Consider the following 27,470-nt stretch of genomic DNA (forward strand, 5'->3'; position numbering starts at 1 on the left):
TTATTAAAATCTCGCAAGTTTGTTCTATCGAAAGAAATCGCTGTCCCTTGAAGCTTTCCGCTACATCGCGGCTGGTTCCGTACGCGATTCGGTAGTTGTAATTTCGATGGATACTTTGGAAAACGCGGCGATAGCTCGTTTTCAGGCGACGTTCGCCGCTCGTCGACGGAACGACGCGGTGAGGAACGGTTTGGGACGGGTGGCGAAGGAAGAGGGTGAGAAAGAAGAGGAAGCGGCAGCGAGGCGATTGTTCGAGGCGTGGAAGCGCGCCTTAGATGCGACAATTGAGGTTCCAGACTGTGAACCTGCAATCAATGCTTCGTCGCCGTGGAAAGAGAGCCGCGGCGGAAAGGGAGAATACGGGGGTGCAGGGGTAGACGAAGGAGAGAGGACGAGAGAGGAGCGGTTCGAAAGAAGGAGCAAGACATAGATGGGGGTGGCGATGGTAAGGAACAGAGAGGGAGAACGCGGAGGGTGTGAAGACCGGCGGAAAGGGCTGGCTTTGTCTGGCTGTGAAAGCTCCCGGAGGGTGCGCGAGAGGGAGGGTTCCTCGAGGAATACGCCTCGAAGGAAGCCGGCTAGCATATCGAGCTCTCGCATCGCGCATCCTTATTTTACGAACGGAGCCTGGGGAGGATCGGCTAGCCACAAATCTGCCGATGTTCGAGGAAAAAAAGCGGCACGAGGGCAACGAGAAAGGAACGAGAGAGTAGCGTAGCTCGGAGTGCCGCGTTTCCACCCTCCTACCGTGTTTTGCTCCCACCCGGAAGAGATATAGCGTGTGTTGCCAATGAAAGTTATGGTAAATAATGCGGCGACCGAGTGTTACTGACGACGGAGTGTATCGTTGAAACCATTGGTTTTCTCCGCTTCTTAACTTGAGAATTTTTACATGCTCGCGACTACGTATCGATGTACGCCTCCGCTAAATTTCGGTTTCGTTGATCTCGAAGAGCGATAGTTTTCGTGATCCCAACGTAAATACAGGAGAAGGGAAAGAAAGAAAAGTGGCTGTTGTTCGAAGAAGTCTTTGAACCCGCGTATACTGGAACGTCGGTAGAGACTCATCTTTTGCCGTAACCTTCGCCAATAATAGCCGATAATAATCTACCGATCGATTCTTCCGCGTTATTGTAACTCTTAGTTGCGCGTGCAAGTGGATTCAGGCCAACCGATCCTCTTGATTATATGGAGCACCGCGTAATTACCGTTTCTTGTACACGCGAAAGCGAGTACAAACGATTATCCGATCGCACCCATGTCGAAAGAGTATCTCGACCAATTATATGTATGCAACAGCAACAATCTCGAGAAGCACCTGCCCCACCGATCCGATGGAGGATTCGATGCAGGATTTGGACGAATATATTACGCATACATTTTATTGCGTAAATATTATTTACTACGAAATGATAATACTGTTTAATAACCTGTACGTTGGAATTTGTCCGATAATCGATGAAAATACTCGTATTATAGTTATTAATATCCAATTACATTCGTTTCGGTTTTATGACCGATTTACTGTTATTAAGCGACAAATTTGTCCAAAGGTAATTGTATAATACGATTGCTGCGATCCAACCGTATAACCATCGTCAGTCGTAGAAGAATCAAATCTCACAACTTTAAAGTGTCAAATTCATTTACTATCGGGCCGCGCTTCAACTTTCACGATTCGTATCGACATATTCCAACAATTACTAACTAATTCAGCTTCTACTATGCGATACAACGACGTCCACACATTGAGACGGTGTGTGTGTGTGTGAGCGAGAGAGAGAGAGAGAGAGAGAGAGGAACGGTGATCACGCGGTGGGATTACCTGTGCACCACGAGCCATTAGCCAGGCGTGTGTGCAGTGTACTCGAGCGGACTTGTAGTCGCTTCTGGGTGGGAGGAAACGCGATTGTGTGTGCACGCGGGTCGGATAAACGCAGAAACACGCCGGGGAGGATCCTCTGCCGAAAGGCTTTCCCTTCGATAGCCGATCGCCGGCCAAACAGCCGCGAGTTACACGAGCTCGAAGACGCTGAAACCGCCTGTACGTTTATGCACGTACGCGCCATATTAAGCGTAAATGAAGCGGCCGCGTATACCAGTCGCATTAAGCGGCTTGCAGCCTAATGGAGGTAGCGCTGCCGATGTTGGCCGAGCAATTAAGCCAGTCAGCGGTCGAACAGAGAATAAATAACGGATATACAGGTGGTTGCGTCGAGGAGACGCGAGGAGCAGGCGATTGTTGTTCCTCCGTTCAGCCGCTTCGTCCGTTATTCTAGTATCAGGATGTAGACTTATCTGGACGAAGATCGAGGAGAAGTTTTGGTCTCTTTCTGTTGGATTTTGCATATTTATGTAAAGCAATTGGAGTGGTAAAAGAATTTTTTTTCAAGAGCTCCTGGATAGTAAATAATTCTTGGAATGATGGAACACGATAGAAACTGCACAGTTCATTATCATTGCAAATTGTTATGGAAACTATTAGCGTTCTTACATTGAATTTTATTCGGTATCTTCACGGTTATTGTTACGGTTATGTTGTTGCTTGTCAAGATCATAAAATATCGCACAAATTTTGGTGCATATATTATCTATATCAGCAAAGACGTTAATACACCGATTTCCTCCATTCAAAAGCGATTACCTGGCGTTAAGCTAGTCTCGTGTAAGTTCATAGAAACCCGAGGAGAAGGAAATTCGAGGCGGATTTTCCTCGGCGATTTAACGTCTCATCGGAGCGCCGCGAGTAAACAGATAGTAGAGAACCGTCGTGTTAACGGTAGCAGGGTCAATCGTCGGGAGAGCCGGACCTTCCGCGAGTTTACGACGCCTCAAGGCCCCGCTCGTTTCATAATCGATGTTCTGAGTCGAATACACCACTCGATGACCGGCCGAAAATGTGCATCTCTCCCTCCGCCTTCGACACGGCTCGTCGACAATTTCCGATTTGATCCACGTGCCTCGCTTTTATGGCATCGAAAGTGTACTTTCCTTTACGACTATCCACCAGCAATTTTGAGGCTTGTTGCTCACGAGCTGTACGACTAAGCGCGTACTCTACCGTGATCAACGTCTTCATCGTCTCTAATACGAAGCAATGTTTCAATATCACGACGAGCAATATTTCGAGAAGCTTGAACACATGGCAGCATCACCGTCGATTAACCACATCACAATTTTGACGTTTTAAAAAGATTATTAATCAAAGATGACATAGACAACAGCATAGAGCGTTACATTCTAGCGAAATACGTTTAATTTCCTCTATAGTGGTAACAAATCGTCCAGACAAAGATCATTCGTCATCAGGAAACGACAGTGGAACCCCAACGATAGCGACGATCTAGCGCCACGCGTCGCTAACAACCACCCGTCGCTAACTTCTCATCAATCGAACTTCTTCAATTTCCAGTTCCGTTCGAGGCGATTGAAAAACGCGACACGCACGAAACGACGCGAGAGCGGAGAGAAAAACGACTCGACTGGAGGGGTTGGGGGTTCGATTCCAGTAGACGAGGAGCAAGTATATAAAAAGGTGGGGAGGGGAAGAAGCGGAGAGACGCGTGGGCCCGAGGCCGGCATTAATGACGGTAGGTTCACGGCACTCGTTCGCCTCGTTACCGTCGCCCTGGGGCAGCCTGACTGTGCCTCCCTCATCCTCTTCTACCACCCTCTCTCCCGTCGGTTCTCCATCGGCTCGTTCGCGTAATGCGGCCAGGATATTATTTGTTTCCACTTGTTTGTGCGCGCACCAGAAGCTCCCGACAAACAAACAATCTGCCTTTCCAGCGCGGAGCATCGCCACCGTCGACGTCGACCGACTGGCTCGCGCTTCCCTCTTCTTTTCTCTCTGTTCTTCCTTTTCGTCTTTCGGCCTTTCTTCCATGGCTCGCGATGAGACGTCCTTTGTATCGTAAATAGATCATGGAGAAAAAGAGAGAGGAGAAGGCGGAGGGAAAAGGAACAAGAGCCAAGCTCCAACGACACACGAGGCTGGATGTGTAGCCGGCAATGAGGCATTCGCCAGTCAGCCAGCCAGCCAGCCAACGCCCTTTTGTGTCAATGCTACGATAATTATTTCTGTAGACCGGCCCGTAATGGCTCATTCAGACGGTGTCGCCAGCTTTTTTCAATGGTAAATCGCGCCATTAAGCGGCCATAATGAACGCCATCGCCAGCAGCGCGCCGCCGATCATATTTGTCTCTCGCCACCGTAAAGAACTCCGGTCACCACACCTATCTGCTGTTTCTCTCTGCCGCGCGAATGCCAGCCGAAAGAAGGGCTGTCGACCCCTTCCGAACGCTTTCCCAGACGATGCCAAAGCAGCTTTGATACCGATCTCGTGAAAGGTGCGATCACAGCGAATCAAAGGATTTCGTTAAAGGCTCGTGTTTTGGGTGAATGAAAATTAAAGACACTTTGTGACTATCGTTAGGCTCTCTGGTAACGACCGAATTTTGTGAATTTGAGAATACGCGAGTCGTTACTAAATTTGACAAAATACATTTGATAAATAAGAAATATTTAAAATTACGGTGTCTACGTTGGGAGTATTAAATTCTGGAAGAACGAAGAGCGGTGGCTTTGAACTCGGCGTCATAAAGCAGCTAGAGCACGTAGCGTCTTGCAAATGGGCGATAACCGTGCGGCGGACGAGCTTCGAACAAACTACCCGATGCTCGCCGTTTCCGTTCCGTGATAATTGTATAAATCCATTCTAAGCGTGATAGAACATATTATACGGTGGTTAGTCGTCGTTGCGACGGCTTGTAAAATTATCGTACGCATGTTACACGCGTGTGGCTAGAATGAAAAAAGGGAACACCAAGCAACAAAAGACGAAGAGAAGAAAAAGAAGGCCGAAGTGGAACAGGATTACACCGTGATCCTCGTCTTTACACCTGCGTGATATCTAATGAAAGCGGCGAGATTTAACTGCGACAAAGCAACAATTTAATAAACACGGTAGCTTAAACTGCATCGTTTTTACGATTCGATAGGGAAATGCGATAAAACGACCGCATTCATTCTTTGGAGTTGTTTTGAACAACGAAAGATATTCAACAACGACAGCCGAGTTTCTGTATTACTTATCTTGCGAATCCCCTGTTAATTAACTCGTTTTGTTTAGCACGTCATAGACCGTATCATCGACACGGAACATGGGACGTGATCTCTTTTTCGATTCCGAAGGAAACACGAAAGAAAAAAGAAAAAAATGAGAGGGAAAATCGGAGGGAAAAATCGGTGGTAGAACGTAGCAGGTACACACGTATACACGTTGCACCGCACCAGTTGCAACGTTTAAAATTCCGCCTACTCGTTACTCAAGGTTGCTAATTAGAAATCGCGGTAAGCATCGCGGTTTATTGTTACAATCGGACGAGGAGAGGATAGAGTGGCGGTTGCTGCTGTGTTCTCTGTTAGGAAATCTAACCGCGGGATCTGAGCGCGATCTAAAGCGCGCGGTTATTACAAAGAGAATGAATCGAAACTTCAATTTTCTTGTCGTGCGTGCGGCGTGCCACGCCAACAGAGAGATTTCTTTTCGATAACGACGTCGATACTAAAAATCTAATTAGCGTGGTTGAGCAAGGTAAACGGGTAATAGAACGAAAGGAAGAGGGAGAAGGGGTTGAGTGAAAACAGAGAAGCACGTAAAGTAGCAGAAATAAATTTCCATCTCTTTTCGACCCTGCCGTATTAATTTACGAAATGGGTGAATCTCGAGAGTCAGCTTCGTGGAACGCGAGCTAGCCTTTACGTCCGGACATTTTACAAGTTAATTTTATCGTACAGGTTTGACGACTAAGCCTCGAGGCCTGTTTAAACTCAAAGGAAACTACGCGCCGGATGGGAAAAGTACCTTTAATATCGTTCAAAGTAATCTTGAGAAATTGCAGCCTGTCTGCGTTTACCACCTTGTCGCATTGCGCTTTAATATCTTCTGTTCATTATCTCATATCCTTCTTACGCGCTTCCCGCGTGTTTTATTTCAAGTATGCAACGTCGATTGAAAACAAACATAGTACTTAGGATACCCAAATTTCAACGCTATTAATTTATTCTTAATCCTAGGAAGATTAATCTGAAAATCGTGATCTGACGCGAAAGATAGTCCTAGGAAAGTCTTAAGCAGTTGGTATAAAAGTAGGATCTTTCAATATTATCAATTCATAACTTAATGAGCTGAAATGGAAATCTAAGTTTTGTCTCATTTTCAGAATCTCCAAATATGTATTTCTAAAAACTGTCGATATTACGATGATCCAGGCAAACCACAAATCTTTATAAACGCTGATACATTTCCGTTACAACTTCTGGTGTTAACGATTCGACGTTCGATGACACCGTCAGAATTCGTCGATTTCTTGGAACGAAAAAGCCTGCGGCAAGAAGGTGGCGAGATTCAGCACGGTGGAATTATAGGATTGACGTTTTCGCCTCTCGATCCGATTAGTCGTCGGAGCAAAGTCACGCCGCTTATTCGAAACTGCCAAGGCGGCTGCGAGTAGCCCGATAAGGGGACGACGACAGGGCGTCGTATCGCTGGAGAACGTGACGTTCAGCCGCCGAATCTGAGACGACATCCGGAACAATGGTGTCTCCGGTGTCTCTCACCCGGAATCGAGATGTTACGTTGGCCATGGCGCTGACAAAGGGCCAGTATCATCTCTGACTATGAGCCTACTGGTTATCATCGTACCTGTCTGTTTCATGCTTTAATTTACTTTCAGGTAACCGTATTGTATCTTGACGCGATATAGTCCGTCTATAGCGTCCATGTCGTTACAGATAATAGCTGTTATTTTGTATAGTATATCTAACAATGGTGCTCGAGTATGTTCGTAAAAATTGTTCGATGATATCTAAACTACCTGTGAATCGCGAGTTCATTATGACAAAGGCGAACAACAATGAAAGAGCAATAATGCGCGGGAACGACAGTAAGAGCGTCGTTATACGTACGATTGTGATTCTAATTTTTCAATTTTTTTACATTTATTAATTCGAAATATTTTCCCGGGATAGTAACACGTTAACGCTTTCCCCTTATCGTCTAATCATTTCGAGCTATTACAACATCGCCATTCACATCGAAGAAGATTCGATAAGGCGTCAGGTGTTTGCTGATTGCTCGTTGCTTGTAAAGGAAAAGGTCGGAATTTCAAGCATTCGTGAAACAAGCCCACACAATGCGTATCGTTCGAACGGGACGCGAACTCACGTATCATTGCCGAGTGATCGATGATTGGGCACACGAAGGATTCGAGGAGAAATCGTACGATCGATCAGCCATGGAGTCGAGGTTCGAATTCCTGGCTGTCATATTAAGGGAACGAGTTTTCGGTATGGATTGGGAGCCGTGGTTCCACGAGGAAACACTCGAGAGGGCTGCTGATTGGGCGGTCGGCCGTATCGAATCGCACGGTTGCTTAACGTCCGTTAATTAGTCCAATTAGAGTGACGGCGATTGCCCGCTAATTAATTCAGCTATACGTAAGAACGGGTTGATCGCGTATGTATCTACCGGCTGATCAGCCGGCCGGATGTCAGCGGATGTCACACGTACGGAGGCGCACACGCGCGTCCTCTTGTTGTACGCCACTTGCCGCTTTGTATGTCGCGGGGAATACTCCAGTCACCGAATTGTTCCGCTGCTATGCGATCGAGTCGGTCCTCTGGGAAACGCTAGTGTACGCGTTCGACGTATACACGGTGTATCGAAAAACTATAGCGTACAGTGTCAAGTTAAAGTAGGATTATTTGAATCAGGAGGATACTTGGATTAATCTTAAATCCGCAATTCCATCGATAAAATTCTCTTACTCGTTTGATTTAACTGCCTGTAGTTTTAACAGTATGTACACATATATGAATGTTAACAAACCGAGACTAACATGGCGTTTCCACGATAACGCAACAAACTATGGGGAGGCGTAGCGTTAAGGAGTAGGCAGACGGTAAATTACAGTGCCGAGGTTCAATAACGATCTCACGGGCAAGATCGACGAGGTGGCTAGTGGCGCGAGACAATAAAGCTTCGCGACCGTAAAGCTGTCGGTCGGACACGTTTTCGCGCAGGTGTATCGCGATATAATTAATTTGCGTGATTCACGACACACCCTATAGACCCGTATAATTTTATACACGTAGATATCGGCCCGTACAGTACCCTTTTTTAAAAGAGTGTCCCGTAGCTCGTGCGGCGAAATGGCGAAGGAACAGGGCGTGATACACCTGTGGCCAGTCCAGTCCAGTTCAGAACGCGACACACGAACTAACGAGCGCCATGGTTTCCGGAAATAACGAGCTTTTACAATCGCCAGCTGCCCATTACGTTTCCACTTGGCGATTCCGCCCGGCGCGGCGCTGCGTCTTCGCATATAGAAAACCGTATTCGTTACCAGAATGCACTTCTAATCATCAACAAATCTCGTTATCGAGACGATCAGAAGAATTGTTCCTCATTACACTTTATTGCCATGTTGTAAAATGCGACGAGGTAAAGAAGATCCCGTACGTCCGTTTCGAAACCGTAACTTCTTCTTCGCTACGCGATCACGCTGGATAGTTTGATAAAAATTACCGGCAATTAGCGCGCTAACTCGGGAGCCATGCAAAAATTTACGATAAACCAAGCCTGATACGATCCGACGCGATACCGATACACGCCTACCGTTTCGCCGACAATTTGTTTGGTTCGCTGATGAGAGATTCCAAAGTCGCTTCTGGTTCCAGGATTTATGGACTGAAACTTGAGTTCGGATTTTGCCTTTTCCTAAGCAGCTAACCAATTAATGAAATTTGTACACGACTGCGAACATACCTGGCTTTTAACATGTATAATTGGATTGCTTAAACATTATGAATGCATGGAATCCGCGAGCGAGGAATAACAAGCGTTTGGGCTAAGTATTTTCTAAGAATCATCAGGTCTGAGACACGATCGCTTAAGGTCGTTCGATTAAAAATCTCCCAGCCAGTTAATGCAGGCTTATTGTCATAAAATATATCCGAACATGTCACTCGTGTACCATCAATTTCAAAAGTCACCATCGAGAAAATATCTCATTTTCACGCCTAGGGGTTGCTGTATCTATGTCGCCCGTGATCTACGTCGATGTTTCAGCTTGTTCTGCAACTTAATCGTACGAACGAAATAACCTTTCGAGATTTTATCGACGAGGATATGACCGACAACTAATTACCACCTCGTTATCTAAACTCGTAAATTTCTGCCAGCGACTGAACGGCTACCTTCCTATCGCCGTGCGCGAACACAATACCCAAGAGCGTGCATCGTGGATCTTGCAGAAAACAGTTTCTGCATAGTGTTTTAACGTTTCGCGCTGTTTTATATAAACCATATGGTTCGTTGTCAAGGAACTAGCCTCTACGCTGACTGAGCGGAAGTTGAGGCACATATCTGGCATTCATGAACTATACATTGTTGGCTATCGGTGTAAATGGATGTATGAGAATCAGACAGATACAAGACGATTTTAAATGATTTCCTTTGAGACCAACATACAACACCGGTTTTAATAGTGTTTAAGGATGTTATGGAGACTAATTTTATGTTCCATTTCCGCCATAAAGAATAACAGCTTTTCTACGTACGATCTCGTATTACATTCTCCTGGTTTCCCTGCTCGTTTTCCCTAACCGAGTTGATAATTGACTCGAATGTGATATTCATGAAATGCGTTTAACAATCATCAGCGTTTAGATTCGCGGAGAAGATAATGGCAGGTTTATTAAACTCTGGGACGATGGATAAATAGAGTGTACAATGTACATGATTAAATACTATATGATGTATTAACATAGATATTTTCAACGATGAGTTGACCGATCACCGTCTCGTTTATATGACCTACTTGGTATCAATCGTCGCGAATAATTCTTCTCTGTCAGCCTTGAGAACTCATCCTTTCTCTTTCGTTCACAATTCGCGTGCGATTTGCCCCAATAGCCACTTACGGTTAACACGTTATTATATAGCACCATAAGTTCATTCGTTTCTAGAGCCAACGATACCTGCCAACGATAAATTCCAGCAATCTACCATTCATCATACAGGATGTTTCAGTAAAGACTCTTATACTGTTACAGGCCTCCGAACGAAAACGTCTTATATCCCAGAAACTAATGTAATTCGGTCACACGTTCGTTCAGAGCTTTTTACTTGTTTGACAAGAACTACATGCCGCTGAAGTTTGACATTTAACGAATCTGGAAACATCCTTAATTTATACGTTATTAATAACTCATGCTCGTGTTTACGCTTCAGCAATGCCATCAACCCGCATTCAGCAATCCTATCTTTACATCGCTATTAATTCACGAACAAATTTAGATACAAGCAGCATCCATACGAAAAACGACCGAACAAATTGTGGCACCGCGTACCAAGAAATACGACGTATCGCGCGAAGAATCTCGAGCGAACGCCAATTACAGCATATTAAAGTCTTATCGAGCGAGCGCGGTTTTTCTTGCTGTCCCGCGGCGGCATTAAATTCAGGAATCTAGTCGCGGAATGTCGTCACTCGATTCTACCAGAGGGGAGCGGTTACGCGAGAGATCGGCATAAGTAGACGATACTATTCATGGCAGGACATGCGCGACATTCTTCTGCCCGTTAAGATCGGGCGTTCTCGTTGCCGATCGAACCAGAGGATCAATCGCGATTCCGCGATCGGTCTGGCAAACGTTTCGTTGATTCCATGTTGCTCGACGATGCGAAGGAATGGTCCCTCCCCCCTGCCCCCTTAGCGTTTATGGGGGATGAGGACGCCACCAGATTAAGGCGCTCCTTTATACGGTGAAGTTATTTGTTAAGAGGTTCGCGGTGGCTGGATGCCAGCTGCGTGTGAACTCTTATCTGGAACTCATAATGCACCTCTTTGGAACTCGATGCGGTCGCAAAACACGCCAGCATAGCGGCGCCATTACGCTGTCGTCGTCTACCTCAGCTCGAGGGGAAAAAAGGTACCGTGAATTCTGTTTGTAACCGGGCAAGTTACGCAGTCTGGGAAAGAGTATTTAGCTGTGTTCCGTGTCTTTACGATCCGGGTTTATGCGACTCGGAAGAGGGAGGAACAAGGAAAACTTGCTAACTTAATGTCTGTTCGTAATATAGAGACAGAGTTGAAGTCTCTATGGAGAGGAAAGATGGGGCTCTCCTGGAGAGCTGGATTGCTGGTAAACGGAGATCGAAGAACTGCTCGATCGACAGATACCTTTGAAATATCAGAATTCCTTAAAAATGTTATAGACAGGAAAAATTGGTATACTGAAACATAAATTGAAGTCTCTTAGTTACGAAGGATTCAGTAGTCAGCCGGTGTAAATATTCACTTACCATATTCGGTATAAAAGTACAAATGGAAGGCTGACTTATTGGCTTTTGAGTTCTCTATATATCGAAACTTCCTCATGATCAGGCTACAGTTACTAGGTACGTGTTCCGACGAATGAAACTTCTAAAGACCAAAACACGTATATCCATTCAAGAGTCTATATTATATACGTGTATTTCATTGCCTTGACTTCTCGAATTCGTCAGTACCCGCATCCACTTTAGCCATATCCTTGTGGAACATATTCCATTCTACATCACGTGAACTTTCCAAATTTCTGCACGAACTTTTTCAAACCACTTACACGTTCCATCGTGACCGGTCACGATTCCTCTCGCAGATAATTGGATTATTACGCGTTCACCTTACGGTTGCCGGCCTATAGAAATTAACCACTTCATTCGTATCGTTACCATCGACCGTCTACATACATTACTCGTTTTCCGATAAACGCGTGTATACAGAAATTATCGTTGAACTCGGACGAGCTGAGTGGCGGCTTCTCGATCGGCGGAATCGGCACTGGCGCGACCAGCCGAAAAAGTAGAATGCTGTGATGCACGGGCCAGAGCTCGGCCACATATTACCCGCTCGTACATTACGTTTAATGGCCCGCTCGTAATGGCGAGCTCTTCTCCTACGTCCGAGCAATTTTACGCGATACTCGCTCGCGTAATCGCCACGATCGCCGCGGTTGTACGCGGATCAATCGCGGAGGCCGCTACTGCGTAACGGGAAACCGAAATTGCCTCGGTACGCAAACTCAAGGACCGGATATCGTCGGAGGAGTCGACAGTATGGTCGATGGTTAACGATAATTCGCGAAGATACGCTACATCGATTTCCGTTCGTATTAGGTTGTCCTAAAAGTTTCTTTCGTCTTAGAAGAAAATAATAGATGCGCAACATTTCTTGTTTTCAGCTAGAAGACAACGGCAAGAAGACGATCGAAGATAAAAACCACAACATTTGACAGATTAAGTTTCATGTTTGTATCAACGTAGCCAGATAAAGTAGCTACGTACAGATAGCGAAAGACATTTTTAGAACAACGTAATAATTAAATTAGTGAGTTGTTCGTGGACGGTGGAAAGAGAAATACTTGTGCGAAATACTTAGCGTGAACCATATGAAATATTATACAACATTTCCGGATTGCGAAAAGTTGGAAATTTAAATATTTTTTATTATTTATTTATTTTTATATTTATATAAGGTAGTATGTAGCGACGAGAAGATATGCAGTGTTACTTTTGTGATGATAAAAATAGCGAATATTAATACTCTGGAGAATGTACCTGAACATAATTTTAAAGATACAGTATTTAGATATTGGTTTTATCTGTATTCTCTGGTATGGGTATGGGTAAACGATCGTCTTGTACGAATATCGATTGCCTTATAAAAAGAACTTTCTTATAAACCGATCAATTTTCGAGACCGTGCAGCTGTACCGTCATATTGACTTCATGTCTGTATTTCAGAAACGCGGACGCCTCTTTTATTCCCAATGTTTGATACATTCTATTGAATTATTCTCGAAGTGTCAAATATCTTAATTGTTGTCTTAATTGTAAAAATGTCTTAACTGTTTTCACCGCTGTATTTTTATATGTATACATATTTCAAATATAATGTTTTATTTTAAAGTCCCCTCATTTAAATCCCTCCACATACCATAGGCTTTTCGATTATTCATCTTTCGTCAGAGCTTCTATTAGCGCTCATTATCGTCTATCAGATTTGATTTTAAAGGAAACTGAATCGAACTTCAAATAAACTATGAACGCGTGTATATCCCGAAAAATTTGGAAACCGGTTTCGTATATTACTTACAGATACGTATATTTATGTATGTATTTTTATATCGTCGATATCACCCCTTCTCACGTCCAATTTTCGTTTATTCGTGGACGCATGGCTCCGTGAAAGGGTCCATTACCCTTTGCCATTACGTATTAATTTTTATTTTTGGGAGGAGCGTGGCCGAATCGCCCCAATTAACCGGTCGTTCCGATGCTCGACGAAATGCATTTAACGCGGTAATTTCTGCCGTTGCTTTTTCATTATTTTTACGAATGATCCAGTCCGTGTCGTCGACAATATTAAACACGAAAAATGGAAAAATGCCGCGATCACCGGTTAAACGGTTCTCATAGATAATGATCCGCGATCGTGCTTCTACAATTATTGATTGTATCGGTTGATCAATTTTTATTCACCCATTATTACCATAATTTGCATATGTAATTATAATGCACCAATCGCGGAACGACGTATCGAAAATTGCCCCCAGCTCGTAAAAGCGAAATCGCGCGCGGTCGCAACACAATCACTGTCGTCGTGTATCAATGATAATGAACTAAATGTGCAAAACGTAAGCGGCCTGCCCTGCTACCTCGTTCACTCGATGAAGAAATAATTGCCGTATCAAGCGGACGGAGAGTGTACACACATCGTGTATACACGATACAACTCTTTAGAAGCTAATTAGACCCATCAATTTCTCGACGGGCGATCAACACGCGACATAACGCGACCGTGTACGATACTTTACATTCTAATAAAGTCATTCTTTAGTGAATTTGCTTGGGACATCATACGTCAAAGCGTTACTGTCTACGTCACTTCCTTTCCATAGAAGATTTAAAATTTAATATTATTAACCGTTAGATATGAAATCGTCCATAATAAGTGCCTACGATATCGGATGCGGATGAATTTACGACTTTGCGCACTTCACACGTCAGCAATAACGATAACAGTCTCGTGCACGATATATGGTGTGCATGTTATTTCTCTAATTCCCCTAACCTTCATTTTAAAATCCCCGCGTTTATAAAAAATGATGCGAATCTTCGAGTAAAAAATTGAGTAAACAATCCTGCGAATGAGTAGAGAAGTGACCTGTAGGTAGGATCAGCCGATCTTTATAAAACGGGGGATCTTTTTCGCGGGCTAATCAGCTCAGTGTCGTTTAATGGAAGCAAATGGAACGTAGGAGCGGCAATTAAGTCGCGAAAACGTTGAACGTTGGACGCATCCTGAAAAGGATCGATCCTCGGATCGGGTTGGAACTAGTTCTGTCTAGGTATGGCCGCGCTATCCCTCGTCATCGAACGATGGCGTCGGCAGTTTGATAATCGATCCGGGCCAGACGCGTTAATTATTTATCAGGTGGCACGCGCGATTGCCGATCGTCCAATTAAATTAAAGCAGGAAGCCGGATCGGAGGATATCGGCACTTGAGCGACCCTCTGTGTCCGCGCGTTTCGCCGCCACTATCTGATTGACGCGACCTGCCAAAGCGCCACTCTGCCACGCCACCATTCGGACCGAGTCCATTAAAACTCGTTAGTGTCCGAGCACGTACCCCCTCTAATTGGATGTCGCCAGGCTCTGACGTTTTCCTTCCGCCCTGGCTTGACTAATCTCCTTTACAGCCGTTGGCAATTTTCGACTATTTCCTTTGTCCATGGGTCACTCCGATCGACCGATTCCGATTTCCATCTGATTTCATGTACAGGTACCGATGGAGACATCAAGAATTTTCACTCAAAGTGGTTTATTATCTTTTCCGAAATTATTATAAATATTCAATGTACTGGTCGATGTCAAGTATAGAAAATACAGGTGATGTATGCGAAAATGAAATTCATTGATACAGACTTTGATATTCGGTGTATTAACGTTCTTTAATAATTATAGAATATGTGACAAGGGACAACGAGACTGAAAGACTGGGCTTGACTCGTAAACTCACTGGTAATGACTGCTAACGTACCCATAACAAAATCGAGATAACGAAGATGACTATGACTATATTTCAATGGTTCACGCAGCGAAGCAATTCTGGACCGAAGATTATCTTCGACGTTGAATATACCTCCTTTCTTCTCACAATGAGGATCATTAAGTGGTATCGCAATTATAAGATAAGAAGAACGACATGTTCGGCAAACCAGTCATAGACTTAAAAATACAGATCTGTTCCAAAGAGGAGAGTAAAAATCAAGTAAGAGGATGTGTTTACACAAAAAGGGTTATTACAAGAAAACTTGTTAGTGGAAGTGCCAACATAAAAGTGGTGATTACCGAGAGATAAACGTGAACAAATTCGTGGCACTACAAAGTCAAGATAATTAAACGGTTAATTTCTACGACAGCTATAAAATCCAAAACAAATTCACTTGTTCCACTCGTAAATCTCGTTGGTAGTAATTAACATGGTCGATCGCGAACGAAGAACGGTTCGAAAAGCAATGAACCAGCCAGCGGGTTGGTAGCCAATGTAGCCGGGAGGCAATCGTAAATTCTTGTACGACAGAACGAAGTCAGGCTTCCAGCAGTTTTCGTCTGGCCTCACGACACGGTCTTCCGGTGGAGAACGATCGTCGCGTCGGTGTGTGCTCGCGTGCACCAATTCCAAACGCGAATCGAAGAAAGTGGGCTCTTTCGTGTCGTTCGTCGTTTCTCGCAAACTTTACCCGAACGAAAGAAACGCGCTTCGGGGAACGCAGGACGCGATGCATATTAAGTATTCCGTCTCCTCTTTTTGCTGGCCAGCGCGGAGCAGCGAGCGGGTTTTTCGATCCGGTTGATCCACCTCCGGACGAACCGCTTCGCGCTTTTTACGGAAATTTTTCGCTTCTTTCTCTCTTGTTGCGGTGAGATTGAATCTAGATTGGCAGCTGGATGGAGGCACGAACAGGACCGGCCCGGTCTAATCTTTTAAATTGTTCGTGTTATTGATGTGGATGGATTAGTAGATTAACATTGGATGGGTCTCGAGTAGGTTGGTAATGAAGTGGCAGTCTCCAATAATATAGAGTCATATGTATGCAAATGGTCGTAGATATTCGCATAATGTCAATGATACCTGGAGAAACTCCTTAAAAAGACTCGTCCTGTTACCGATTGAATTTGTTGTCCGTTTTTTGGCTAGAAATATCCTTGCACGAGGAGATACTTTTAATATCCAGACGCTCGTCCCGGTGTAGTCGTTTATCGGCAACCTTTCCCTAGCGATATTTTCGACGTATCGCTTACGACACCTGACGGAGAAGTCGGCGCGTGCTACGCGTCCGAAATTAAAACTTTGCTCGCGACATCGCGTCGACCGGTGCCCCGATATTAAACCTCGCGTTGCTCCATGATTCTTCGATAACCTAATCGAAACCATCCAACGCTCGAATCGTACAAAATTTCTCGATGTCGTGTCGCTATGAAACTAATGACTTTTAATCCATCAATTAAATACAATGATACGAGAAATTGAACGTTAAAAGCTGCGAGGAGAAAAAAACGACTGCATAGAAACGAATGTAGAACGCGAATTCGTGCGATTTCAGGTGAACTCTCTGAGGAGGAGACGCGTGGTGCTGGAAGAAGAGGTCGATGGAAGTCCCCGCTGCAACACGACGCGTTCTACACCCCCGCAAACATACGGGCCCCATTGTGTACCCTTAGGGGCTGGCACCCCGTGGCGGTTTCACCGGAGCCGTGGAGATACGAGCCGAGATACGGCAGCGTTTATAGAACGTACACCATGTTTCTTCAGTGAAAAGCTGCGTATACGAGGTAGCCTGAAAACCGTTGGCTTGCTTGCAAGCTGTCGGGGAAAAGCGAGATGGAAAAGGGGTGGAGAGAGTGAAAGCGGCCGGTATGTATGCGGTGTATGTGATTCGACAAGGAAGGTCGAATGTCGCGAGTTCCGCGAATACGCGCCGACTGAATAGATTTGCACAAATGAAGTCGGAGCTCTCACAGTCAGCCGACGATTCAGCAAGCTTACGCCCTCTCGTTATTTTTTACACTTATTTCCCTCCCCTTCGCTCGTGTTGCACGATCCATGCGTTCTGTCTCTCGCTTCAAGCTCCTCTCATTCACCTTTGAACGCGACCGCGTTAGAGATAGTACAACGATGTTTGCTTTATTACGAGCATTGGGATAATCAAGCCTTCAAACAGGCTTTTTCGTTGAAAGATACTCCGCTTGTTCCACGGTGGATATATTACTGCGAGAATGAAAATTTCCATATGAAATTTTTCTTCCTTCTACCCAATTACATTACGAAAACAATGGCAATTGAAGACAACTCAGCCGCTCAGCAATTCGAGTAAGCGAACAAAAGACAACTCTTGCAATTTCTATATGCGCGTATCTCGTAACAGTGCTAATAAAATTTCAAAATCTAAGAGAAAGATATCTCAATTAATCGAAATCGCTATAGTTAGTTTAGCTATACCAGAGCAACGAAACATCAACGCAAGCTCGATCTTTAACAACGAATCGATAAGGTTGTAGAACAACTCGGTGGAGTCACCGCGGAGTCCAGTTTGAACAGTGCGGATACAAAAAGAGAGGAAGTCAACGATGACTATCGTTCATCGCTCTCGTCCCCGGGGAGAGAAAGATATATCCCGGGGGCTGGAGAGCCGTGGTAACGTGGGGTAAAGACCGTCGAGGGAAGAGAAGTCAGGCTACCACCGCCGTTCCACCTTATCACCTACCAAATAATAGAGGCATATTGAATAGATAGGCGAGGCCAACCGATGTGTATCCGATCCAGGACGTCTCCGGGGGATATTAAGGAATCGGCCCTTTTCCACGCCCCTCGAGTATCGCGTGGAACGCTATCGCGAAGTAGAGAAGAAGTGTTTTCGAATAAATCCGCAGTCCTCTCACGTTCGACGTACCACCCTCGTGGCGAGGAAAAGGTTTCCTTTCCCGGCCTCTCTTTCTTCGGATACAAACAAATTCCGTGTTGCCGTGAAATCGATCCGTGACACGGATTGATTTCCATGCGGAGAATGCCGCTTCCTCCGCTCTGGACAGACGCGGTGACGCGAAACACGAGCACCTTCGTGTTACCCGTTTTGCCACTGGATGTCGCAGAATCGAAACGCTTTTGTGGATTTGTTGGCATTGAAATTTCTGAAGGTGGCATGGTATTTTTCGGATAATATTTTTACGGTTTATTTGCAAAATGACAAAAGTAAATCTTAATCTATTCAAATTCATTAACGATCGTTTATAAGTCGAATCTAGCAAGTCTCAGAAATCGAAATTAATTCCTACTCTCTTAACATTCAGATTCTTCAATTTTATATTCTTCACTGTTACCACTCCTGTTTCCACCGACCATTGCTTACAGCTTACTGTACATTTTTCGCGGGGTACTCTTTAAATCCGACAACGAACCACGCGATTCTCTTGTGCAAGGGTTGCATACGAGCAACATACGTTCGCGAAACAACACAGGAGCACGATCTCGTGCGTATCCCACGCGTAAACTGTTCGTACAATTCCCGGAAAGTGAAAGAAAATCAGGTAGAGAAAAGAGGAAAGGCGATCAAGTTGAACGAGAGAATAAGGGAGAAACGAAATCCGTGTGTTCGGTGGCTGGCAGCGTATTGGATTTGTTGGCGGTGTGTTGAACAAATGATTGCGCAGCTACCGCCATGGAAAAACTTGGCTGGAAACGGCTCCATTCGACTATTCCTACGGTTTCTCTTGGTTTCCTTCGCCTCGAGACCGACCGAGGGTTGTCGAACCAAGAAAGTTTACGGGCTACAAAGCGCTGCTGGAGAAAGAGCCACGAGAGAAAGACGGAGAGACTACAATCGTCTCTCGAACCTTGCCCAACCCCTCTTTTCCTTCGACCGCCCTCTTTTCCACTCGATCCACGCGCGTACGCGTACGTTCTACGTGACTGGGCTATGGTAGTGGTGGCTGAAAATTCACAGTCTCGCGTTCGATCGAGAGTCGGCTGGCTGTTAGCATTTTCCACGACAAGTTGGTTACCGTGTCGCGTGTAAAGGAAAACCAGACGAACCTAGAACCCGAATTGTTCCTTCGTTTTCGCGTTGCTTCTATTCCATCTTTAAACTGGATGGAAGCAAAACAACGTACAGAAGAATTTATTAGGAAATTCGACTATAGAATTAAGAAGAAGCACGACCCTCCTGTACAACAATTTGCCAATTAACGATATCTGTGTATTGACAAGTTACAAGTTATAACTTATAGACTTTGTTTTTATGATTCTACAATTTTTCGTCAAATCGGATTTCTGTTAAAAGTATTAGCTTAATTGCGTGCTAGAAGAATCAGATCGATGGTAGGAAAGTACCAGTCTGTCTGATGAAAAACGAGACGCGGGACCAAGCTACTTGCGAGCACGAGAACGAGGAACCGCGCGGAGCGACGCGGTGTTCGGCGTAAACGCAAACGACGACAACCGGGGGCTCCTCTTTTACGCAACGAACGGGGCCGAAATATGATGTTTCGGCAAACAGACGAAAGTAGAATACAAATATGTAAAGTCTGCACTCGAAAAGCCGGGCCTTTGCCAACCGTAGGCCGGCACCCCTCCCGCTCAGACGGACATGCCGGATTTGTCCTTCTGCCTCTTGACGTGTTGACGTTTTCAATCTCTTGCCCCGGCCGCGGCACACGTAAATCTAGACATCTCTTTCTCCCGGTGAACCGTGTAAATTGCGCAAAAGAGGATCCGTCTCGACTTTACTTCGTTGCAAAATTTTCTCAGGGACCCTTGTGTACTTCTCTCCCCCGCCGAGACAGACGTTGTTTCTGATCTCGGGGAAGTTTCGCTGATCTTGCGCTCCTATGTATCAAACTGTATTACGTATTATGGAAAAAATTATTCAACGTATAGGATCATTTTTCTGGATGTTCTAAGCGTAAGAGGATTTCTAAACTTATGGATATTGATCTGTCGGTCGAAATTAAAGTGGGTGACAAAGGATATTCGCTACTTTAAAAGCATTTCCTACTAGAAACAATATTCGTAACTACAAATCCGAAAATCGGACAAACTTGACAATTCTTATCGAATATAACACGAAAAATTCCACGAAAGCAAAGACAGAGGGAAAAAGAAGCCATAGACCTGCGAGGAGCCTATTAAAACGTTGGCTGGCGAACGAAACGAGTCGAGTTTACCAGGTAGCCGTAACGTTAGCAAAAATTTATCGTTCCTCTCGTCGACGCGGTTCATTCATAACGCGTGCGAACGCGAGATCGTAATGAAGAGATACGTGATCGTGTCGCGGATGTTCTCCGAGTTGAATCAACCCGAAAATTCCGCAATAATCGCTTCTTGATAATTGCCTGCAGCCAGTTATTTAATGAGAGTCGTTGTCGGTCTGAACTGCAAGAGCGAACTTTTATAAGCTGATGCACCACACGTTCGGTGCGTGCCGGAATCGACGATAAAAAGAAACAGACGAAGCGGAACAACAGCGTTCGACAATTTTAATTGATCACAGAGGCGGAGAGAGAGGGAGAATCTGGAGAGAGAGGGAGAATCTGGAGAGACAGCGATGCAACTCGCGGCAGCCATGCGATTTTATGACGCGAGTGACTTTACGAACGCTTGGAAGCCTCGAGAATCGGCCACCCGCCACGCGAAGTAATTAAGCCTCGGCGGTTTGTTTCGCTAATGAGGAGTTTATCTTACGTGGTCGGTTACGCCGTTGCCTCTGGTTAGCGTCTATTACGGATGCTCGTAGCTACCATTTTACGCGTAAAAAAGAGCCAGAGAAGAACGCCAGCCACCCTGATCCTTTTGTATAATAAACAAAGATGTGTGTGATTATTAAGAACGTGGGGTAATGTTACTTGCAGGTAATTTTCGAGAAGGCTTGTTCGAAAATGCAGGAAGCTTGGTGTAAATTACACCTTTGAATATTAGTGTCTAATTATAATTGAAAATCTGAGCAACAATTTGAGAGTTAATTAAAAGATGAAAACACGTGAAACTGCAAATATCTTAACATATTTTGGAAGATGGAAAGATGTTAGATAGGATTGAATTATATTTAGATCGAACGCGAATATTTAGATTTTAGCAAGGAGAGCAATGTAGATATTCGATAAACGATACCGCAACAGAAAACCTAACGATAACGAAAACCTAACAAACACTGAACACGAAATTCGTCTATTCTACTCAAGTCGTAACCGCATCACAGTGCCTTTATTCGCCAATCGTACTCTCAGGGTGTAATCAGCTTGGACGGCAATTCGAGCGTCGCAAAATGGAAGGAAAGCGTCTGCACGGAAAATCGGGCGATCAAGATGCGACACGGGATCTCGGCGAGGTATTTCGAAGGACGACGAGGCAATCGGATTGCTCGCACGGCACGCATACCCGATGAACTCAGTGGTGCCGTCGGGGGATGGTCTGGCGTCGTTTATATTAATTTGCGGCGTCGTAGGCGTCGCGGTGCCCGGCGTAGTCGATGCCCGATATTCCGCACGTGCCCCCGCTTTTTGCCAAGTCGCGTTATTAAGTTTGATCCACTCGCATTCCGCTCGCGGTACACCGATCGAATAATACGGCCAGATTTTATTCGTCGTGGCCCAGACCAGCGGGAATCTTGTCTGCGATCTCTCTATAGAGGCTGCTCGCCCGTGCACGCGAGCGTGTATCGCTCGTGCGCGCGTGTTTCGTTCAAGTTTGTTGGTGTGCGTGGGCAGCTGGACCGAGTAAAACAACGGCCGCCCGCTGAATATCGAATCGCGACGCCGATCCACCTCGAGTCGTCTCGCGAATCGAGCTGAGTGTTCGTTGGTTTAGGGATGTATGGCGAAAATAAGTGGGGACTACAAGAGAAAAATATGATGAATTGATTCTGGTTGATTTTCTCGTTTTAATGTCACTTTATGACTAAAGAATGGTATGTTATTACGCCATAGTTGCAAATGAAAACAATCTGTTCGTTTCGAAGAAGTAGGCTTCTTAAAAATAGCCTTTAAATCGACGAAATTTTGTAAGAACCAGGCGAAACTTTGCAGGAAATCTATACGGACCTTCCAGCGAGAATTCTCGCCAGTCTTCTTTAACAGGTTGAGGAATTTGAGGAAGAAGGGTCTGAGGGCAGGTGTAGATGAAATTTAGTTTGTCGTGATTTAATTTGGAATTTTTTCGGAATTTTTGCTTCTCTTCGCACGATGTCTTTAGATAATATATGGATGGGTACGTCGAAGTCTAACATAACGGGGTTTTAAATTAGAATTCTGTGAATTTAACGAAGACGGTGAAAGGTAAAAATAGAATGTAAGAAATGAGAAACGAGATATCGAAACGACTGATGCCAATTCGCAGGTCTGTGGCAAACGGTTGGTCCGACAATCGATTTCAATTATACATGACATAGCTACAACGTGTTCTACAGCGAGCGTAATATGGACTGCCGTACAGTGGCGCCATCGTTCCAACAAGAACACACTTTCACCCTCGGTTTCAAAAAGGAAAAACGACATTTACTCGTACAGTGAGTTTACGAGCGACATTCTACCACTACCTGATTTACTAGTTCACTTAAACGAAAACAGCCATAAGTTATTAAAATATACCACAATAAACCTTCTTGAATCTCTTCTGCCTGTCGATTCATCTATTTCTCATTGTCACTCAAATTAGCGTTCATTCATGAAATTCGTTCAATCTGAAAAACATCTCAACATCCTTGATTCCCCAATATACATATAGTGGCTCCAAGAAGTATTTGGAGGTTCTATATTGTGTTATCAAGTTTTTAATCATATGACAGGACTCCTGAATGATACGAAATCTAATATATTAGAAACGAATCGTTGACATTTGATTGGGACGTTTTACCTTATCCTCCGTACTCTTCGGATATTGCCTCGTGTGATTATTATCTGTTCCATTCGGTAAAAATTTCTCTCATCGCGGTAAAAGATCCAGTCGAATAAATGACATAAAAATGCGCCTATACAGAACAATATCTTGTTAGCAAACCAGAACCCAGAAATTTAGGAAAAATAGCGTTGCTCCCAGAGAGACAGGGGAAGATAATAGACCAGAACGGATCGTACATAACTCAATAATACGACATAAAACATAAAATATCGGACATTTGTCGTTTATTAATAAAGCGGAAGAAACTTCTAGGACAACGTAATACTCGATTAGCATGTAAATACAATAATAAATACGATGATGAGCGAATACTTTTTGTAGCCACTGTACCTTCGTTTTCAACTGCAAATAAATCCATTCTAGTCGGACGATCTTTTACACTCACCTCCTGATCATCTCGTGACTCGTCTAAACACCTCTTGGCAGTTTCCGCTCCAAGTTCCCATCTTATCAGGCGAAAAATCTCAACGTGGAAAAAGATCGCGAAGGAGGAACAGGCGCGAGATCGTGTCGACAGAAATTCGGGGACGGATGCGAGTGAGTAGCACGCGTGTTGGTTGCGGCAGGTAGCATCTGGGCACTGAAACCGCGGCGGATCGGGCGCTCGAAGGTAGAACAAGTTGCGAGAACGGGTAGAGGAAAGAAGGCGAGCAGGAAGGAAGGCGAGCGAGAGAGAGTCCTTTATGGTGGATGCACGGGGCTGGCCAGGTTCTTCGGCTTCTCCTCCGCTTCTTCTTCTTCTTTCGGACGCGATATACACGCCGGAATGTTAATGAGTCGTCGCATCGGCACAACGACCGAGCGATCGAATTATTCGCTTCTGACTGGATCCGATCAGATAAATCTTTCATAGAGAAAGAGAGAGAAAGAACGGAAAGATGGTTTTTCTGGTGAAATTTGAACACCGGCCACCGTGAAACGCATATTTCGTCCGCGGTATCATCCGTAGACGGATCACGCGAATTATGTCGAACGATCGAGAGTATGATAGAGAGGATCGTTAACGGAATTCGTCGATGCCAGGGAAATCGTTATTCGCTTCGACAGCCGTCTTTTTGGCGCTCTGTCGGCGCTGATTTCACGTCCCGATAGTACGCGGCCCCAAGGTTTCTTTCGACTTGAAGACAAGTCCGAAATTAAAGATTTCCACTCGATATTACAACATGCTGTCCCGAAGCATTCGCCTCGAAGGAGTCGTTTGGTATTCCGAACTCCTTGCTCGAACGTTTTTCCTTCCCTTCCAATGGACTAGCGATGAATTTTAAATGATCCCGATTGACGAACGAAGATCGTCCAGCGTAACATATTTTCTTGCAGTATGTCGAAGTAAAATATGTCTCTTTCGAGAGCTATTACATCATTGAAGATACACGAAGACCACACGGATAAAACAAGATAAGACTATTTTTGTATGTTATATCACTAACATATTTTATATCACTAACCCATTAAGGAGCAAGCAATGATGTAACGTGTAGAAACTGCGCAAACGCAGTGTTGTCAAACGTGATATACGAAATCGATGTTTTCAGTGCTCACGTAATCATCAGAATGCGAATATACGTAAATAAACATATCTGTCATGCGACGTTTCCCATCGATTCTCCCTGTGTCTGTGCGTGCTCGAAATTGAGTAACGTTCGGTAAGCACGTTCGGCCGCTCTTAACAACCCGGCAGAAACCTGTTCTCGGCGTTAAGCGTTCCCGATAAAACGGTACAGGAAATTCGAGCCAAAATCGACAGAAACGTCGCGTGGAACGCCTTTAATCCTGACAACGTTCCCCTTTTCCGACTCTGATCCTCGGACTCGTGCTCGTGATTCCAGGCTTGAACAGGGAGGCGTTACCAATTTCTCTTTCACGTATTTGCTCGCAAATACCTGATAAGTGACGACGTTCACAACAGGCATTAATATCAAAGTGGTCAACTGTAAATCGAGTAACCCGATGTCTCGTGGGTAGGGCCATTTACATACTAGCCTGGAGCAAGCGGCAACGAGTCGGTTCTCACGTGAGGACACGCGTTTCGGTTCGCTTGCTCGTCTTCAGGATGACGGACGTATGCGATCGAGCGGCTTTTCTTCCTCTGCCTCGTTCCAGCTTGCATTAATTATCCGTTAGCGGGACGACAGGATCAAGGAACGAGTAACAGCGAGAGAAAAGAAACGAAGAATATTCAAATAGAGGATTGGGAAGAAGCAAGGAATATCTTTGTGTTTCAAACGGATATTTCGGTATGATAAAATATTCGCGATAGTTCGGTAATCGGATTTGCTTGTATAAAACTTATAGGATTAAAAGTAATATGTACGTCGATGTGTTCGTAGTAAATATTATTTAATGATAATTCGAAGGATATATTTATTTATATAGCGTGTTATAGGGTGATCAGTGGGTGAACGAGTATTCATAGGACAACGGTGCGTACTATCGAACTCTAATGGGGGAAATCCGTGGTGAAATAGTACGATATTACCGTCGCGACTAATTACGGATATCATAGATACCCGCATTATTGACATTACCTGCGGTTGTAGACGGGGTCGTTACATCTATCTTGTTCGCCTGCGATTAGTTTAACTCGTAGCTGGCAGTTGGTATCCACCGGGTACGCGTGTTTGCGTTACAGCGGCGTTAAGTACACGCGTTACTCCGCTTTCGCTAATGGAACAAATCGAGTCGATCTGCCGCGGGACGCAGGGAAATTAGAAAGTCGCGGTCAGACTAATCGTGTAATCGCGCGCTTGTACTTGCTTGTTCCAACTATAACTCGCGTATACATGCGATCTCGCGACTGAAGAAAAATCATAAAAATAATGACAGCTGATTTATAAGCGTGTGTGGTATACTTTCCAAACCTAATTTAACCTATTACATGCTATCGGAAGAACACGTTACAAAAGATCATCTCGTCCCTTCAAAACAGAACAAACTGAAAATACACTTGGAAACATACTACCGAGCGTTCAACGATCAATCACGATAAGTACCATCAAGCTCGGGCGATACGTTCCATAATGGCCCGAAGAACGATCGGAAAGACGAGCAGAAAGATCGGTTCCTCGAGTCGAACGAGGCGCACGTACGCAGGCGGGAACACGTGTAACGCATGATCGCGAACGAGGAACGAGAGAATGCGAAAGATGCCGAGGTGCGGTCGGTTTTGCAGCGACGATTCGCCGACGTCGCGGCCGTGCTTGTCGTCGCTGGCATCGTCGCGAGCGGGACACGCGGCCACGGGGAATGTTATCGCGCCTGTATCGTCCGCCGGTTTTCATTACCATTCGTGCCTCGGACCGGCCGTTGCTCTGAAAAACACTATTTGATTTATTGCCAGCCGCATAGCCGACGTCTCGCGACGTTGCCTGCCCATTCTCTGCGTTTCCAACGCAAAATACACCACCACCAGATTTAGGATGCAATTCGCCGACCACCGCTGCTACCTCTAGAATTTTGCCCGATGCGATCGCCAGGGACCTGACGATGTACAATCGCGTTTCTTGCCGCTCACGTGTATGTATGGAATATAAGAATTTGTATTTGCTAGTAGAATTCTGTAATGAAGAGTGTGATGAGGTGTCGGTGGAAAAGGTTGGAAAAAAGGGACGATGTTCGAAGGCGCTAGAGGAACTAATTTACTTGAACATGGTTAATTATTACTTCGAAAATCCTTAAGTATTACAAGCAAGAAAACGGCTAATATAAAATTTGCAAAATCATAATTTATCAATGCAAACAATCGAATCACTTTCGCAATACCAATAAACGCCTTAGACGTACCAAACCGCCTTGCGGTTCCGTTTGCCTATTATTACACGAAATCTCTGATCGAAGGTCTACGAGGGATACTCGATAAAAGTAGACCAGGTGGCCGCTGGCCAGCTGATTGATGGCCGGTGAGGGAAGTTTAACGCGTCCGAAGTGCCGATAATTCTAGCTCAGATCCTGCTCTCGTTATTTAAGAGAACGATCTGATACGGTTCCCGTTTGGAACGGGCCGTATCAACGGATTTATCGATTCACCATGAAACAAAGGGGCTCAGGTCGAACGAAATTTTTGCGGAATCCAAGAATTTCAGAATAGCTCCGTTACCTCGACGAACTTATTTCTTTGTGAAGCAGGTTGCAACTGCCTCCCTCTCCATATATAATTCCCTCGCGTCTATCTACCCCGATATCTTACATAAGAATATAAATATAGACTCATGCCGGATCGTTCGAAACGCTGCGAGCAGTTAAACGATCAATTTCCTGGCGAACGTAAATGGCATCGAGCAAGCCTCTTTTGGATGGTCCCAACGGAAGAAGTTTTCTCTTCGGTAGAAGGAAACAGGTTGGATCATTAACGATCGCTTGATTTTAAGTGATTTTATGGATAACAAAAGTATAGCTAAAATAAAAGACT

General features: G+C 44.8%; 1 protein-coding gene across 3 annotated transcripts in view; it reads left to right on the forward strand.

The window, feature by feature from the left end:
* The window catches only part of LOC117235042, a 145,285-nt gene that overhangs the window by 34,740 nt on the left and 83,075 nt on the right, over window positions 1-27,470 (forward strand). For 2 of the 3 annotated variants that reach the window (XM_033496703.1, XM_033496705.1), the window contains exon 3: window positions 16,722-17,163. The exons of the other annotated variant lie outside the window; for it this stretch is intronic. In XM_033496703.1, the coding sequence (XP_033352594.1) occupies window positions 16,722-17,108 (387 nt within the window). In that variant the 3' untranslated portion in view covers window positions 17,109-17,163. Of the gene's footprint in view, window positions 1-16,721; window positions 17,164-27,470 lie in introns of those variants that run through there. 3 annotated transcript variants of the gene reach the window in all.

The sequence above is a fragment of the Bombus vosnesenskii genome, unplaced genomic scaffold, assembly GCF_011952255.1.
Source record: "Bombus vosnesenskii isolate JDL3184/JDL3185 unplaced genomic scaffold, Bvos_JDL3184-5_v1.1 scf7180000013314, whole genome shotgun sequence".
NCBI lineage: Eukaryota > Metazoa > Arthropoda > Insecta > Hymenoptera > Apidae > Bombus > Bombus vosnesenskii.